The sequence below is a fragment of the Amia ocellicauda genome, chromosome 9, assembly GCF_036373705.1.
Source record: "Amia ocellicauda isolate fAmiCal2 chromosome 9, fAmiCal2.hap1, whole genome shotgun sequence".
NCBI classification, from domain to species: Eukaryota; Metazoa; Chordata; class Actinopteri; order Amiiformes; family Amiidae; genus Amia; species Amia ocellicauda.
The window spans coordinates 13461469-13480117 of NC_089858.1; the positions used below are offsets into that span (position 1 = coordinate 13461469).

Sequence of the window (18649 nt, forward strand, 5' to 3'; positions counted from 1 at the left end):
GCGCATCTGTGCAGGGGTTGATGTGTATGCAGTATGTATGCATGTATGTATGTATGTATGCATGCATGTATGTATGTATGTTAGCAGCAGCGACATGCTCGCACGCTGTTCTTCGCAGATGTTCATGACTGGAAGGTGGGGGAGTACGTGTGTAGCCTATAGGGAATTACATTATTTTAATTGTCATTATTCTGATTATTCCTCTCGCCAGGAAACAAAACAAGAAAGCAACTGTTGACTGTGAAGATAAAGCACCGCGATAAGGGTGCACCTGCGGGGCTCGTGTGTATTTGAGAAGCTGGTGGGTGCTGGTGGTGCAACAGATCTTTAGTTGTACACGTAGACGGTTCAGTCTGTAGGAAATGGTTTTCCATACTCACATCTGAGACTGTGGTTGGGTTTCCAGGACCATCCTGGGTTCGTACACTTACCCAAGGGTGCACTGAATAATGTACCATAGTTTTATTATCATCATTATTATTGTTTTAAACTCATTTTACATTTTGGTTTCAAGGCAGGGAAGAGTCCATGCCTGGGTCTGTGACTCGGACATTCCCGGCCGCAGGTGTTGGGGATGGATGCATGGTCCGTGTTTCCTGCAGCCGCCTGCAATTTGGCAGGGCCCTCAGCTGGGGGTGGACAGGAGGTGTTGCGATTGGGCTGGAGACATTCATCTGAGTGTACGTGGTGGTATACAAACAAAACAGGCTGGTGTTATTGGAAATTCAGTCATAAAGGCCTTGTGGGAGAAGAGACGGCTGGGGTAAATTAGTGAAATGAACAGCTGATTTATTCAGATCTGCTGTTGCTTTTATCTGTGTAGTCAAACAGCAAAGAAAGATGTATGCCGTTCTTGTTGCATGAGTACCTTCAACAATTTCAACCTGTCCTTTTAAAGAAAGCCAATGCAACTCCAGCACAGGGCAAAAATAAACCACCAACGCATGATGGCACCACAGCCTCAGTCTCACACCCAGTTGAGGGAACCCTGACCGTGCACTTCAGGCAGCACCCATGCCTGCTTCCAAATGCACAACACCTGCCAGCCACGGGCATCTGAAGTCACTCAGCAGCCTCAGCTCGATCACGGAGGGGAAAATACAGCGCAAAAAGTTAAGGGTCTCCAGAGGCTTGCAATTGGGAAAACAATGGCCCATGCACGCCTACAAACACAATTAAAGCAGCAGCTTGCACAGTTTTCTGACAGGTGCCCGCGGAGCGCCTATTTCTCACCCCCCCAACACGCTCATCAGCAAAGGATGCTTGGTTGACAGGGATCTTATGTTAAACTGTGGTGTCAGACTCAAGGTGCTGCTATGACAGGAAGGGGGGAGGAATTAATAAAACGCATTGTCATTTTGATTGGTTTACTATTAAAAATAGTATGTGTTTATTATTATTGGTTCTTATAGATTTCCAAATGGTATATATCCCTGTAAGTGAATGTGTGAGAGCGTGAGTGTGTGAGGGCATCAGTGCATGCATTTCTGTTCCAGACAGGAAGTGAATGTTGCACTTTGTTGTTGTTTAGAGGTTTTTGTTTTTTTTCCCCCTTTTCTTTTTTCCTGATCCTTCATTTCCTGTCTCTGAAGCAGGCTATATCCCATGGCGACAGCGGTATCTGAGACGTCCCCCTGTCTGCAACCCGGAGAACAACAGGTTTCAAATCTGTTCTGTGTTAGGAGGAGGGCACCCACAATGGGGGGGTTGGTACAAGACTTACTGGAATCCATTACCAATTACATTTCAAACAGAACCCAGCTGGTCTGCTATTATTGACATCAGTATAATGTTTGTTGTTTTGTTTCGTTTGCTTTTTCCACACGTGTGTGAGTGTGTTCTTTCCCACAAACTTCAGTCGAGCTGGAGCCAATACCCAAACTGTACAGCAGAGGGGCGGGGGGGAGACTGTTACCCTGCACACCTACACTGCACAAGTACAGCAGCCCGAGAGCAAAGCATCTCTGTGCGCGCAACTCAGGCTAATTGCGCTTCCCAGAAAGACCCAGGAAAGGCAGCTGCCTGCAGAAGCGGGTGTGGCCTTGTGGGACAATCACAGGAAAAGGAACAGACTCATAATTCTTTCATCAGAGAAACTCAAATGGATTTTTGATTTTTTTTTTTTGGAGACATAGGATTCCCTAACCTTAACCCTATGAGAACAGTTTCTACACAAATATTTTTTCCCTTTACTTATTACTTTGTTTAAGTGCTTCTGATGCTGCCGTTTTAAAACTAGAGAGAGACAGCGAGAGAGAGAGAGGAAGGAGGGAGGGGAGAGAGACAGAGGAGCGGTGTGTGTGTGTGAGGGTGGAGGGCACTGCCATCCTGTCCTGCACTTCATAGAAAGCAATCCTGTCATTCTGGGTGTTATTTTCGCGCTCTCCTGACAGCAGCCGGAGGGCTCACACACACACCCACCCCAACACCCAAGACCACCCCAGCTCCCTGCAACTGTACGAAAGACCTGAGAATTAATTTGACAAAAAACATGCACAAAAACAAAGAACCTAAACTGACTGGACTGTGCTGCTGCACCTCATCTGAAGGTCAGGACAGAACTGTGACTCCTTCAGGGCACACAAACTGAGACAGCGTGGGGGAGGTGATGACAAAGCCATTACCCATCCAAGACTAGGTCCAACCCACCACCAAGACACAGTTGCACAAAAATGTCTTTCCAAAGAACTTTGTGCATGAAAAGTGTTTATAAAATTATCCTTAGCAATCATAACTCTTCTCCCGGACCCACGATCCTCTACTTGAAATGTGAAATTGGGAGACTGACAGACAGTACGCGGGTTATGCAACTGACGTGCTTCATGAAAAACAGCGCTCCACTCTGCTTAGTGTAGTTTTCCTCCCCCTGCCGGCAGCGTGTGGTTATTGCAGCCAGAATGGGGGGGCGAAATAGGGGGAGAGGTTTCCTGGAATTAAGATATTTTCCAAATGGGAGGGGGGTGAAATTGGGTAATGTTGTATTTTCTGTAATTAGGTTCTTATTATACATATTGTATTAATATGTATCCTACTTTCAAACAGTGATGCAATAATGCAATAGCCCCCCCCCACCCCCCTTTTAATGTCCTTTACACGAAACTGCATGCAGACAAACTGCTGAAAACAGCTGGAAACGGGGATTTGTTTCTTATTTAATAAATGCATGACATGGGCAGATACATGACTCCTGTCCACACTCACTTACGAATTGGGTTTAATTCCCACTGGAAAAACTGGGAGTTTGGATGTTTATTAGAGAAATAATAAAATCCCTTTTCATCATTAAAAACAAACTGTCTAATTGGAGTGGCCTGCGTCCGGCGGGTTCACCTGCACTCATTGAATGCTTCGTGAAGCGCGATGATCCCCCGTGTTTGGCCCGGATCCATGTCCACCGCTCCCTCTTGGCCCCCGCCTGCAGAGCCCCAGCCCCGGGCTTCCTCCGCATGCAAGGCCAATGCCGCAGGCCTCACTAGGTCGACGAAGCAGCGGTAGTGGTGTGTCGGCTGACCCGGCACCTCCCCGGACAGCGGGGTGCACCCTGGCCGGGACCCACTCTCTAGCTCGGGGTCCTCGAAGAGTCCCGGCCGCTCCTCTCGGTCTTTGGTGGAAAGAGACGGCGCCCGGGACCACGATGCATACTCTGATCCCAGCGTCAAACTCCTCCAGGTGGAGAAAGTAGCAGACCGGAGGGCTATGCAATGACATGGAAGGTACAGTATGTGTATTTATAATTATAGTGGTTGTAGTCTTTGTGTAAATAGGCTACATTGTTGATCAACATCTTCTGCAGGTTGCAGCAGGAGGCAGTGGAACCCATTCGTTTTTGTATCGCGCGATGTTTATACTAGTCGAGGAGACCCCATAAACGTTGTTAAATTAGTTTTTTTCATCATAAATGTTGCAATACTATGTATGCTACTGTGGTTTATACTTTACATTTAAGATGTTTAAATAATAGGGAAAACACTAAGATCACCCTGACTTCATGACCCCATTTCTTTATGCTGTGACCCCACATGGTGTCATGAGTCCAGGGCTGGGATTGACCGAACTAATGACTTACACAGGCGTGAAGACTGACATAAACAGATGCAGTGATAAAGTGGAAGAGGATGGGGAGGCAGACACATGGAGAGGACAGAGAAAGGAAGGGGGGGAGGAGATCATTTAAGAGAACCATAGGAATAAAAAGTAATGAGTTCATGTCATTAAACAACATAGATAGTATTTAGTAATAATCCTAGGAGAATGAGGTTGGAAACAATATAAGAAAACAATACAAATCAGCCAGTGTCCTACCATATACCAGTGTCGAGCGCCTTTCGTCCCATTTTGAATATCCTTCCGACTTCCTCCGGATCATCTTGGGTCCGTCTGAGCTGTGCCAGAGGCTCCTGGGGGGCCTAGGCGGTGGGGGTGGAGTGGTGTGGGGTTGGGGGGGACAGAAGGCCTACAGGTTTTCTAAGCTGATGCGTAGGGGGTCTCAGGGCGCTGCTGCTCTTGGACCCTGCAACTCCACACACAAAAAGTGCTGCCCTTCTGAGGAGCTGGCGAGCGAAAGCGCTCCCCATCGCGGCTCAGTCACAGGAGGCGGACGGGCCGTTTCCTGGCAGGGTAGGAATCAGTAGGAATCAGTCCGGCAGCAGTGGAACAGTCCTCATTCCAGACAACCAGCAATCTCCGATTAAAAAAAACCCTTTTGGGTGGAGGGGGGGTGGTCAGGAAGGGAGCAATCTTCACAAAGTTCATCAGACTAAAAGCCTGTTGACATACAACTGCACCTCCCTGCTTCTCTTCAGTTGTTGATCGCGAATATAGGGAATGTAGAGTACAGAGGCATGGGTACAAAGCTCAGCCTCAACAGGGTCACTCACTGCTCTGCTAAGCTGGACAAACAGGAGGAAAACTGGATTCTTAATGATAATCGTAATCTTGTTTTTGATTGCCACAGTGCAAATATAGGTTATGTTACATTTTGCAAAATCAGGACTGATACAATGTAGAAGTTAAAAGATGAAGTTTAATTTAAGGTTTTTTGTTAATCTGTAAAGTTTTTCTCTAGTCTCTCCCTCTGAAGCATTTAATTTTGCAGCACAGCACAATTATGGTATTGCAGATAAGACTAGAGCCTCGAAAAGGAAAACTAAATATTTTCTACATATTTGAAAATCAAACTGCATGGCAAAGCAAAAAAGCAGTACAGGCAAGTGGAGCCCTCCCGCTGTTAAAACACTGGTGAATTTCAGAATTTATAATTTTTTTAAAACATATTTTGATGTCTGGGACAAGGTCTAAAGTGAAATAGAGGAGCACAGAGATGATCACTACACAGAAAAAACATTAGACTAGGGCAGATTCTCGTGTTTTTCACAAGTTGTAGCACTGAGCTACACACTTCTGGATCGCAGGGCCTTTTTATACATGGACACGACAAACCACAACACAAATTTCAAAATGCAGAGTTCCGTTCACACACCCTGTAACCCTTTAATGTTCCTTCATTAGCTTCAGTTTTGCACTCTGAAAAATAAATGTGACACCCTCCCACCCCAGTTGCTGGTTTTGCCTGGAAAAACGTAGCCCAACAGGAAACATTGTACCACTCGGACCCCCGACCTCCTGTCTGCAGCACCGTTTCCGGAGCAGCTGATGGGAGAGGTTGGGCTCGGTGGTCCCCTCTCGCTTATGGCGTTCCAGTTCATCCCAGGAAACTCCTACGAGAGCGAGATCCGCTCCCGGCATTAGTGCTTGGCTTGCCGTGAGATTCTAGTCATGCTGGGCAAGTACAGCATCGCCTAGAATAACAATACAATATACATTAGGATGTCAGAGGGCAACCCCCCTCCCAAAAAACCCACCCACCTCTTAACAGCTAATGGTCTGTGGTAAGATCCATCACCAGCCCAGGAACTGCCCATTGTCTGCAGGGTCTTGTAGCGATGGCTTTTCATCTGCTCCCCCTGCTATAAGAGGCTTAAAATAACTGCGGTGAACACAAGAGCCCATTTCTGCCTCTCAGTCATCCGCCAAGTTGAGCCGTTAAGCCCATTCATCGATACCGTGATTCAAAGCGGGGAATTCAATGAATAATAATGCACAGAATATTTTTTTATTAGTAGTAAATTTATTGGGAAAAAAAAGATACAACCAATAAGATTGAGCATCATATTTTTACTCTCGAAATCCGTAACAGAAAGTAAAGAAATCTTATTACTTTTTTTGTGTTTTTTTTGTATTTATATTAGAGAATTTGAACAGAATACTATACTGTACTAACCACATACTTAAAAAAAATATGTCTGGGAATAATGTGTATTTTTACCATCAACATAAAATGATGACAAAAAAAAATAATCTTACAGGCTAACTACAGTACTACAGTTAGAAAAATTGACCGTAAATTTTAAATGTAAAAAAAAAAAAAAAAGCTTTATTTTACAACTCGTATTCACTTGGTGAGTAATAAAAACGAAACGAAAACGAAAACAAAAAAACAGCATTATCAGCACCATTTGTACTGTTCGTCCCCAGCACATTCAGATCCATGGGTTTTATTCAAAAGTGTCCAGAAATTCATGTGCCATGTTGCGACACGGGGCGGCTCCACTTTGTTTTACCTGCTTGGATGAATCTTTAAAAAAAAAAAGGTGCGTCTCTGGGAGCATGCTGAGTTAACCCCCCACCCTCATCTCTACCCTCATCTCTGCCGAACATTTGGACGCGTCTTCTCCAGCAGTGATAAAGGATAACAAAAGTACATATAAAGACAACCCCCCAGGAGCCAGGCACCCCGCAACATAGTAGACTAAGAATAGCCTAGGGTCCAGTAGGGGCCTGCTAACGTCACACAGTCTAGTGCCTGCCTCGCGCTGGAGAAGACCATAGGAAACTCCCCAGGCTGGGCAGCCGTCCGTCAGTAGGCCCGTCTCCTTACCATGCTCGTTTAGTTTGTTTCTCCTCATTTTATGAAGTCTACAAAGTTGAATGATAAAGTAAGAGAGACTTAGGAGAAGGTGGTAGCTGGTATCTCAGGAACAAAGCATCAGTTGCCATCTTGGTGTCACTGGCACCATTGGCCATGGTTTGATGAGCGTGCTAGCTTGCCAGTGCTAGCTTACGTTGCGTCTGCATATTCTCTTCAGCGGCAGTGGTGGGGTGATGTCACTGTTCTCGCACCCAACACAATTCTACAGGAGGTTGCAAAGGTCATAAGGTCATTCCGCATCCCTAAGCTGGCATCTCCTGGCTACAGAAACAAACCCTGGATGCAGCGGTTTTGTGGTTCAAAATAAAAACAGAAATGATTTAATTTGGGGAAGTTATTACGACTCTTAAAGATTCATCTATGCGTTGCTAAAACAAAAAATAAAATAAAAATCCCCAAACTATTCATCCCAAGCACTGGCTTTGAGTTTTTTTTTTTTTAAATGTACCTAATGTAGGATGTGATAAAAATAACTAAGATTTATTTTTCTTTTTTCTCTAAAGAAACATTGGCAAAGTTCATGGGCAAACAAGTGAGAACTTCCCGTGCTACAGAATCATGCTGGGACAGAACCCCCACCCCCACCCCCACCCCCACCCCCGTTAACTTTAACGTGTGGTAAATAAAATAAGAGCTTAAAACGTCATTCACACCATCCAGACACACCACCCCAGCAAGGACTCTGACTCCAGCCCCTTTCACACCCACACCCTGGCTGGTCTTTTCCAAAAGCTTGCGTTTAATTTCCAGCCCTTTTCTTTCTTTAACCCTCACACTTCATGAACCTTGTTACTGAGAGCACCTGCATCCAGGGAAGTAATATTAGGACACCAACAGGGACCATCCTGAGCCCCCCACCCCCATACCAGTGGAGTCGAACCCGGCTCCTTTAGGTATTGATAGGACTGACTGTAGATCGCATGCCCTTGACCTGGCTGAAAACCAACACCAGAAGACACGGTCACTCTCTGGGACCAGGGATGGAGACCTCTGCCTTAGCAGTATCACCATCCTTCATGTCTTTATTTTGTCAGGACCTTATGGTTTTCTCCAGCACCACGAGGAATTGATGCACAGAGCAAGAGAGTGTGGGCGTCTTCATCAGCTGGGGGACAGTAAGGAGTATGTGAGGGGTTCGAGTCTTTATAGAGATGTTCTGACATCCAGGGGCTAAGTTGGGGGCTGGCTGGCTGGCTGGCTGGCTGTCCGTCTTTGTCTGGCTGGCTGGCTTTGCTGGCTGAGTGTGGCCCGGCTGGCCTCAGGAAGGGCTGGAGGGGGTGGTGGAGGAGCTGGTGTCGGGCAGGGCGCTGCGCTGCGGCTCCTCGGGAGAGCTGTCCGCCTGCCTCTGGGCGATGGCTGCCGCCGAGTGCTTGCACTTGGCCGAGCAGCACTGGCAGCTGAAGTACTTGCTCTTGATCTCCCAGAAACGGTCTCCGTAGTCGAACCTGAGTGCAGGAAGGCAAGGCAGACAAACAAATCAAAAAGAGGAAGGCAGGGAGGAAGAAGGAAAAGAAGGAAGGAGATAATGCTTGGGTCCCATTTTTCCACTGAATGGCAACGTGGCTCTTATAGAGATGTGGAGGGTTGACTGCACTGTGCTATTTAATTGCACTGGTTATATTACTATATGACTATTTTGCATGTGTGTGTATGAATGTATGTGGGCGAGCTTGTGTATGTATACATGTCTGTACGAATGTGTGTGTCTGATGTGATGTGTATGCAATACTGAATGTTAATGTCTATGCTTTATTACATTTTTCCACTTCAGTTTTTTTTTATAAATGTGTGTGTCTGTCTGTCTGCACGTCTGTATGTTTGTATGCATCCATGTGTGTCTATGTCTGTGTGTGCACATCTGTTTGTCTGCATGCGTGTGTGCGAGGGCTCATACCCCAGCTCTTCTCCTGCGGCGATGTCCTTGGTGCTGAAGAAGGCGATGCGGGGGAAGCGCAGGTCCTGGTGCGAGGTGAACGCACGCACGGGGAACAGGTTGGGCTCGCACATGTGGTTTATGAAGCGGCTGATATTCCCGTAGAACCTGGCGTCAATGCAGTACACATCCCCCACCTGGACACATACAGAGATACACACACAAGTGTCAAAGGACAGAGACAGACACGGGGAGAAAAATCGGAACAGGCCGCTTGCATGGCATCCCCCAGCCTCACCAGATAAAACCTGAAAGGAGAGCTGCCTTCTCTCCACATTAACATCACCCCCACAAGGGGAGGGCCACAGCACGGGACATCACCACCGGCAGGACTAAGACATTCCCTGTGCCATCCCTCCCTCTCTGGTCAAGGAAGAGATCATGGCCCTGGGCTGGGTATGCAAGACCAAAGACCGGGTGGCACTCCTCGAGGAGCTGCAGTTACATTGGGAGCTGCCGCAGCTGGGCGGAGGGGGACCCCAGAGTTCGCAACAATTGGGGGGGGGTGTCTGCCTATAAACAGACATGCAAACTGTCCCACAAAAGCGCAGTGGTTCCACACTGCCTGGTTACCTTATTGTCCAGGTCGAACAAGTAGGAGTCGTCCTCTCTGACGTCAGCCTCCGTGTCGGATATAATCTCGCCGACATACCTGAGCAGAGGGAAAAGGCAAATCTAAAATCAATCAATCCATCATCCTCCCGACAGCTAATCGACACCACCCCTAACCCAGGAATGTGTTGGATATGTTTCTAGAGCATTAGGCGATTCTTGCAGTTTAATTTGGCAAACATGTGAAGGACTCTAGCCATTATACAGAAGGTGGGGACAGGGAATGGGGAGGGAGGGGAGTTGGGTGGGGGTGGAATGGGAGAGAATTAAAGTGGCGGAAAAAATAATTGAATTGTTAAAAAGGGAGAGAGGGAAGGAGAGGGTGAGAGAGGATAGTTAGGTCTTCTGAAGCGTGATGCGGAGGACTCACTCGCACACGAACGTCCCCTGTGGAATGTCCTGTAGGGTCCGCACACCCCAGCCCATCTTCCTGGTCCGAAAAAGCTGCAGTCTGATCCTGCAAGAGCAACACTGGCCTGTCAGTGCTTTACATTCATCTTTCTACTTAATTATTTTATTAAGAATTGGTTGCCTTTTCAGTTTGAATGATGTTTTAATTGGTCTTTAAACTTTCCAAGTAAAAAAAACAAAACAAAAAAACACTGGTGCCAGTTTTTGTAACACTTTCACCAGTTGATCCTGGTTTATAATCCTATAATTTCTGATCAAGTTTGTCTATTATGGTGTCTTCACAATTAGCAGCCGCACCAATGTTAAGTAAATTAAGAAACAAACTAAAACACTAATAGTCCAGTTAAAAGTGAAAATAGGGATTCCAGGACCAGAGCACTGCTGCACAGGCAGTTGTGGGAAAACTGGCCCGGTGTGAGAGAGGGTGTCGGGGCTGGTTACCGCAGTCCGTTCTGCACCACGCGGTTCTTGCAGGACCTCCAGCAGGAGCAGGCATGGTTACACTCGAAGATCAGTGGCGGCTCATCCCGACAGAACTCCGGCAACAACCGACCCTCCTGTACCGAGAGAGACACGCCAGCGGGTCAGCCAGTGTGAGCGCACAGCAGACACACACACACGTAGCGGGCACTCACACTCTCGCACACTTTAGACCAATTACGATAATTCAGCAATGTAATCAATTAGGTTAATCATTTATTAAATTATTTAAAAAGCACAGTGTAGAACTGGATCTAATTTTTTATAGGTTTAATTTGTTCATCAAAGACCATGTTTTTCAGCTAAAGAAGTGAAAGACTTTAATAAACCTCCAGCAAGTGAAGAACAATGCAGATATTCCCAGAAGTCTGTTTATTTACGGACAATAAAACCAAATTGCTTTTTTATTTTTCTTCTCTTCTTTCTCTGCGCTTAAATCAGGCAAAGATGAAATCGCAGAGTTCCTCCTCAGCTCACTCAAGGGGAAGATTCTGCCCTCAGAGAGGCGTGGATAACTTGCTACTCCTCACCCCCCCCCCACTCGGCCGTTCTCGAAAAGCGTGTCTTTTGGAAGCTATCAGGATTCTCTGAGATTCTTACCCTGTCGTACCAGCAGCGCAGACTGAGCTGACCACACATGCAGTTGGTGGACGAGCAGTCATCCTTACAGACACAGTACTGGGGAAGAGGGGAGAGAGAGAAAGAGAGAGAGAGAGAGAGAGAGAGAGAGAGAGAGAGAGAGAGAATAATCAATGATGAATAACAGAGAAAGCATACTTAATGTAATAGTTTTTCCATTTACACATATTCCCAAGTCATATGACAGATCTACCCATTTGCTTTGCTACCCCCTACCCTTGAAGAAGGAGGGACCTTCAGTATTTTATTCAGCATAACTCAACCAAAAAAAGGTTCACTGCTTGTACTGAGCTTTAGCCATTGCCCCCGAGCACAAACACACTGAGGGCTAGTAGGCTGCGCTTTTGTCAGCTCTTGTGGGGGTGTACACAATCCTCTCACCCCTCAGGGTGCTGGGTAGTGCGCTGGCAGAGGGACATGCCTCCAAACCTGTTCCTATAATTGTTGTATGGAATTAACCTATCAAAATATCTGGTTAATGTTGATTACATTGATCTGTATTATTATTAGTTTCCTAGCCAGGAATCCCAGCTGTGGGGTTCAAAAACCTTCAGAGAATTGCCTCGGCGCACACTGCGGTCCGTGCAGGCAAGGACTCCGTGCCCAGGGTCGCGTGTGAAGTGCCTACCTACCTGTAGGTGCGTGATGTTCTTGTCGATGTTCATAGGCGAGGTGACGCAGTTGTCGGGGACGTATTTGTAGTTGTCGGGACAGGGCTCACTGTCTACGCCGTTCACGCAGGGCACTGGGACCTTCTCATAGCCCCTGGCGATATCCCTGTAAACCACAGAGATCCATTTCCGCATATTTAAATGATTAAAGTATATAAATCCATCTGGTTTCGATTTTCCAATCTTAACTTAACTAAACAACAAAAACAAGACCTGTACATGGTCACAATCCCTGATCCTAGAGAGCCCCTACATCTCACATCTAAGTGATGGGGCAACTCCGGTCCAGGCAGGGCTAGGTTCCTGCAGGTACTGACAGGTGATGGAATGATCCTAAATAATTACTTAACTAAGCTATGAAGATTTGCGGTGGGAAAAGAAGTCTGGCCCACCTGTTGACCACGCGCTCCTCCTGCTCGCCCTTGTGAGAGCTCGCCTCCTTCAGCTTCTTGTTCATCTGCAGCGCCGTCCACACCTTGGAGTTTAGGCTGCTACACTCCAGCGGCGTCTCGCCCTCCCGGTTCTTCAGGTTGACGTCGGCTCCGCGGGACAGGAACAGCCTGCGGGTCAGCAGAGGCCCGGAGGAGAGAGGGGAGGGGCATAGAGAGAGACAGGAAACCAATAAGACTCTCAGGGAGGCTGGAGATTCTGCCACTTCTGCTGCTACCATCACTGCTGCTGCTGTTAGGGGGACGGGGGGGGACACTCACACCACGCAGTCGTGCCGGTTCTCGCGGGCGGCGATGTGCAGCGGCGAGTCCCCGTGGATGTTGACGGCGTGGAGGTCGCAGCGGGCTTGCAGCAGGATGTCGGCGATGTCCACGCAGCCCGAGAACGCCGCCCAGTGCAGGCAGATGTTCTCCTCCTACCGACGGATGAGACAGAGTAAAGCAGTACAATACTAATCAACCAATAGCAATAATGACTTCATAATCTTGACAGGCCTGGAATAAATATCACCAACAGTAACAACATTCATCTATATATTTTCAATAACCGGTTCTTCCACACTACAACCACAACTTTCACACTGGAACGAATGCTGGCTTTTTAGTGGCATTTTGTTGCCGTTAAGATCTGTATGAATGGGTTTATGATGGCATTTCAACACCAGCAATTTTCCACCTCAGGACCTAGTCTAAATGCCAACAATTTTCCAGCAATGGATCTGTGTGAATGTAGCAGGAAATTAAATGCTGGCAAATGACGCATCACGTCCTTGCGTCGTCAACACACTGCATCAGCTAACTGACGTAGCCAATCAGAACATTTTCGCATTTTGACCACAACACCACAAGGTTGAGCCACCATTGACCAAGAACTTGTGACCGTAATGAAAAATGGACCAGGTCGTTAGAAATGCCGGAGGTTGAAATTAATCTAGTGTTATTGATGAACCAATAATTTGGTGATGTACAGTGAGGGAAAAAACTATTTGATCCCCTGCTGATTTTGTACGTTTGCCCACTGACAAAGAAATGATCAGTCTATAATTTTAATGGTAGACAGAATAACAACAAAAAAATCCAGAAAAACGCATTTCAAAAAAGTTATAAATTGATTTGCATGTTAATGAGGGAAATAAGTATTTGATCCCCTATCAATCAGCAAGATTTCTGGCTCCCAGGTGTCTTTTATACAGGTAACGAGCTGAGATTAGGAGAACTCTCTTAAAGGGACTCTCCTAATCTCAGCTCGTTACCTGTATAAAAGACACCTGTCCACAGAAGCAATCAATCAATCAGATTCCAAACTCTCCACCATGGCCAAGACCAAAGAGCTGTCCAAGGATGTCAGGGACAAGATTGTAGACCTACACAAGGCTGGAATGGGCTACAAGACCATCGCCAAGCAGCTTGGTGAGAAGGTGACAACAGTTGGTGCGATTATTCGCAAATGGAAGAAACACAAAATAACTGTCAGTCTCCCTCGGTCTGGGGCTCCATGCAAGATCTCACCTCGTGGAGTTTCAATGATCATGAGAACGGTGAGGAATCAGCCCAGAACTACACGGGAGGATCTTGCTAATGATCTCAAGGCAGCTGGGACCATAGTCACCAAGAAAACAATTGGTAACACAATACGCCGTGAAGGACTGAAATCCTGCAGCGCCCGCAAGGTTCCCCTGCTCAAGAAAGCACATGTACAGACCCGTCTGAAGTTTGCCAACATCTGAATGATTCAGAGGAGAACTGGGTGAAAGTGTTGTGGTCAGATGAGACCAAAATCAAGCTCTTTGGCATCATCTCAACTCACCGTGTTTGGAGGAGGAGGAATGACCCCAAGAACACCATCCCCACCGTCAAACATGGAGGTGGAAACATTATGCTTTGGGGGTGTTTTTCTGCTAAGGGGACAGGACAACTGCACCGCATCAAAGGGACGATGGACGGGGCCATGTACTGTCAAATCTTGGGTGAGAACCTCCTTCCCTCAGCCAGGGCATTGAAAATGGGTCGTGGATGGGTATTCCAGCATGACAATGACCAAAAACACACAGCCAAGGCAACAAAGGAGTGGCTCAAGAAGAAGCACATTAAGGTCCTGGAGTGGCCTAGCCAGTCTCCAGACCTTAATCCCATAGAAAATCTGTGGAGGGAGCTGAAGGTTCGAGTTGCCAAACATCAGCCTCGAAACCTTAATGACTTGGAGAGGATCTGCAAAGAGGAGTGGGACAAAATCCCTCCTGAGATGTGTGCAAACCTGGTGGCCAACTACAAGAAACATCTGACCTCTGTGATTGCCAACAAGGGTTTTGCCACCAAGTACTAAGTCGAAGGGGTCAAATACTTATTTCACTCATTAACATGCAAATCAATTTATAACTTTTTTGAAATGCTTTTTTTTTTATTTTTTTGTTGTTATTCTGTCTCTCACTGTTAAAATACACCTACCATTAAAATTATAGACTGATCATTTCTTTGTCAGTGGGCAAACGTACAAAATCAGCAGGGGATCAAATACTTTTTTCCCTCACTATTTAATGCTAACTATTGTCACACACGTCAGAAGTTATAACAATACATCATGCAAAATATAATGTATCTCTATACAGGCAAACATGTTAGACTGCAATACAGTGACAATGAGGGTAGTTTGTTTCGAGATGTCAAACTTTAAAAAATGAAATGATCAAACTTTTATTGGTCCGTGTCTCCTCTACCAAATCCACATGCTTCTGTAGCATCTCATTTCCAAGGCTACAGAGCTTATGCCTGCACTCTGTTTTCTGTGTGAATGGACACATCTTGCAATTTGCCGGCATTCAAAGCCAGTGTGAATGGGGGTGTAGCAGGAAAAAGCAGGCAAACATTGCTACTACTATTATTAGTACTACTACTGGGTGCACCGATACATCAGTTGGTTATTGGATCGGCACCGATAAAGGGAGACACCCCTAATAAAAATAAAATCTAAAACTATAATAACAATAATTATAAAGGCAATACAATTTGTAGGTTTGTTTTAATCCAAGGCAACTCGAGGGCTAAATTGATTTTGGGTCCTAATTACATAATTGATCGGAGTCGTTAATGGGAAGAGAAGTGAAATCAGCCTCAAATCCGCTGCATCTCCCTCATCTTCGGGAAGGGCAGGGGTCAGGGTCGTTCTCTGGGCACTGACCTTGTCTCTGATGTTGATGTCAGCTCCTCGAGACAGGAGCAGCTTCACTTCATCGATGTGCTTGTACTCTGTCGCCCAGATCATTGGCGTCCAGCCCCCGTCATCCTGTGAACGGACCGAGAGTGCAGGCAGAGGTCAGTGCCTGCTCGCCCACCACAACCTCATCCCTGCACAGGGCTTTGTGTGTGAAAGGCAAATGTCTGGGCTGCAGGCTGCGGGGAGTCGAGCCGAGCCGAGCCGGACTGACACCCCGTGCTTACAAGCTGGTGTGGGGATGAGCCATAGAAATAGTAACGGGTTTGCCCAATCAGCCACAGCCTCTGACCAGGATGTCAAATTTCCCCACTTAAAAGTCGGGGACAAAGAAATAAAGGAAGAATGTGCATAGCCAGCGCATGCATGAATGAGATTTTTGGTTTCAGAGATTTTAAAACAACAAACAAAAACAAAAAACAAAAAACACACAGACAGGCACAGAGACACAGACAAACACTCTCCACTGACGACACAGAGAGGGAAATGTCTGCACACCAGGGAAGCCCCTAAACAGGATCCCTTGAAGCGCAGAGCAGGAACAACAGCCGGGGCCCAGCCACCGCGGCATCACTGCCATGCAACACAAGTCAGGTCAAAGCCAAAATAAAACTAAAATGTTCTCTTCGTTAAAAATAATAATAATATATTACATGCTGGAGCACATATAGTATGAGTGAAGAGCATCTTCTGCAAATCACTAGGGGGAGCTATTCTGAGTCGTGTGGGGGGGACGACGACAACGACATAAAACAGCTCAACTCAAACATGATCCTGAATGGACAGAAGAGATGGTGAGGGGAGCATGTGTAGACTATTTATTTGCTCATGTATATTTCTTTTACCTGACAGTTTATATCTATCAATCCGGTGCCCAGCAGGTGTTGGACTACATCGTAATGCCCTTTCTTAGCAGCGAGGTGCAGACACGTGGATCCCTCTACATCCTGCAACGAGAGAATCTTCAGCACACGGTAGACTGACCACAGAGGGTCCCCTGGGTGCTGCACCGGACTGCCTGCAGCTTCGAATCTCTGGACCAAGGGGTGCGGAAACATCCCTCCCCCCACTGCACAGCGTTCAGACATCCCAGGCTACTCCTAAGGGTCTGTACGCAATCATGGGTGGGGTATCAGCCAGCGCCAACATGCTGGGTGGGGGGGGGTTATGCTCGTGTGCCTTGACAAAGCCTCCTGTTGTACTCCGCCATGTCGCGGTTTGCCAATACCGCCCCCTGCTTTCATAACTCGGAAAAGGTGGCAACTGCGGTCAAGGTCAGTTTGCTTTGACTCCGTGGCCACAACGAGCCCGTATACAGATGGTGACGCAGTGAGAGCAAAAGCTGTTACAACAGCACCTCGACCCCCCTGCCGATCATAGCCCCTTAGGTTCACAATAGTAATAACAACAACGACTCCTAATTCTCTTTTCCCAGAAACCCCCTCTCCCCTCAACTGCATCTCTACTTAAACCCTGTTGTACAGCTTTTGCCTGGTGTTTCTACATTAGAGATCTAATGAAATTGTATAGGGTTATTCCATTTATTTAAACTTTCCTCACCTTGTGGTTGACAATGGCCCCGGCCCTCAGCAGGTATTTCACAGTGTCCAGGTGGTTGTTCTCTGCGGCGTCCATGAGCGGAGTCCTCTGGTCTTCGTCGCACATATCTAAATTAGCACCGGCCTGGAAGGGGGGCGGGGCACAAGAGAGACAAGTCAGCTTCTTTTGTCTTGATTATCCGCTCTTAATGGCCGCTTCCCCAGACCCAGTTTGGACTTGAAACCTCCTCTCTGTTAAACAACCTGATAAAACATCCTACAACAAGTCTAAGTTGACAGAAAGACATGCACAAGCGAGCTCATGCAGGGGTGTACAGACTGGGCTGTCCCTCGATCACACTGACCTGCACCAGCATGTGACAGATCTCCTTGTGCCCCGCCTCTGCAGCCACGTGCAGTGGAGTGCGCTTGCTCTGGTTCTCCATTTTGAAGTTTGGGTCAATTCCATCCACTGTGGGTGAGGAGGGGAGAGGGGCAAGGGGGAGAATCAGTTATTTCATTAGCCACTCTGAGTTGTATCATCCCAGAGCCCAGGTTTCAATGGGGCATCGTCAGATCCTTAACAACATATAAAGCTCCATAAAACAATACCGGCGAAGGAACATCGTACCAAGCATGAGCAGAACTTTCTGGAGCTCCCCTTGCTTTGCGGAGATGTAGAGCTGTTTTGGATGAAATCTGAGTTTCTTAGGCCTGTTAAAAACATCAACAATAGTAATAATTACAATGAAATCAACAACCAACGGCAGCAGTATCACATCAGCAGAATCGCAGGTCTTACTTCTCTGCGTCCAGCGCCAACAGGATGCTCTCCAGGGTCTCTTTGGCTGGTCCCAGCACCCCCCCCACCCCCAAAATGACCGGGGTCAACCCCCCTGGCCTGGAGCCACTGGGCGACCCCGGCGGCTCCGACACCTCAGAGGGCTTGGGCGCCGAGCTGTCCACCTTCTCCTCACTGCTCAGTCTCATCCGGGCAGAGCTGGGAGAGAGGGAGGAAGAGAACCAGAGAGAGGGGGAGGTAGATGAGCAGAGAGAGAAAGTATATATATATTTTTTTTTATAATAAACAAACACCACAGTGAAAGGCATTTAAAATAATTGACTATGGAAGAACGTCCACTACCAAAACAGATTGTATAGAATGAGATCCCTCACCCGCCCGTGGTGGTGTCCGCCTTGCCCTCGGTTGTGGCAGTGGGCGGCTCCTGCCCCAGGGTGAAGGGCACCATGGAGGTGGTGTCTGCCTTGGCGATGGTGACCTCTTTGGCCTTGTTGACCTCCTCCCCGCAGTGAGGGCAGTAGCTCAGGCCGCTGACCACCGAGGCGCAGCTCTTATGGAAGCGGTGGGAGATGTTGCTGTCGGGCTGGCACTCCATGAATGTGCCCTGCAGAGCACCAGGGCGAGGGAGACCACAGCATCATTAGACCGCACTCACAGTTAACCTTTTTCATAAAAATTACAATCAGCTGTAAAAAAAAAATTAAATACTCTCAGTGGGGCCGACAGCACTCACCGCCCTGCAAAAGAAACCGCAGCCCGGGCAGCACTGGTGCTTCACCATACCAGCGCGGTGATCCTCACATAGCACCAGCAGTGGCACGGTGTTGGACGGACGCATCATCTCGTGCTTCAGCACCCCACTCTGACACCGACTCAGCTGCAGAGGGGTGGGCAGAGAGAGAGAGAGAGCTTCTAAAT

At 47.3% G+C, this 18649-nt stretch overlaps 1 protein-coding gene across 5 annotated transcripts in view; it reads right to left on the reverse strand.

Annotated features, from left to right (window-relative positions):
* Positions 1–6107: 6107 nt before the first annotated feature.
* The window catches only part of LOC136758674 (histone-lysine N-methyltransferase EHMT1), a 42638-nt gene continuing 30096 nt past the window's right edge, over positions 6108–18649 (reverse strand). For 4 of the 5 annotated variants that reach the window (XM_066713241.1, XM_066713243.1, XM_066713242.1 and 1 more), the window contains exons 12-28: positions 18465–18608; positions 18106–18335; positions 17732–17929; positions 17561–17643; positions 17295–17401; positions 16952–17074; positions 16237–16338; positions 15359–15463; positions 12445–12599; positions 12127–12294; positions 11696–11840; positions 11025–11102; positions 10386–10501; positions 9904–9990; positions 9495–9573; positions 8883–9058; positions 6108–8433 (exon numbers count right to left, since the gene is read on the reverse strand). In XM_066713241.1, the coding sequence (XP_066569338.1) occupies positions 8247–8433; positions 8883–9058; positions 9495–9573; positions 9904–9990; positions 10386–10501; positions 11025–11102; positions 11696–11840; positions 12127–12294; positions 12445–12599; positions 15359–15463; positions 16237–16338; positions 16952–17074; positions 17295–17401; positions 17561–17643; positions 17732–17929; positions 18106–18335; positions 18465–18608 (2283 nt within the window). In that variant the 3' untranslated portion in view covers positions 6108–8246. The remainder of the gene's footprint in view (positions 8434–8882; positions 9059–9494; positions 9574–9903; positions 9991–10385; positions 10502–11024; positions 11103–11695; positions 11841–12126; positions 12295–12444; positions 12600–15358; positions 15464–16236; positions 16339–16951; positions 17075–17294; positions 17402–17560; positions 17644–17731; positions 17930–18105; positions 18336–18464; positions 18609–18649) is intronic. The other variant, XM_066713245.1, reaches the window with a different exon arrangement.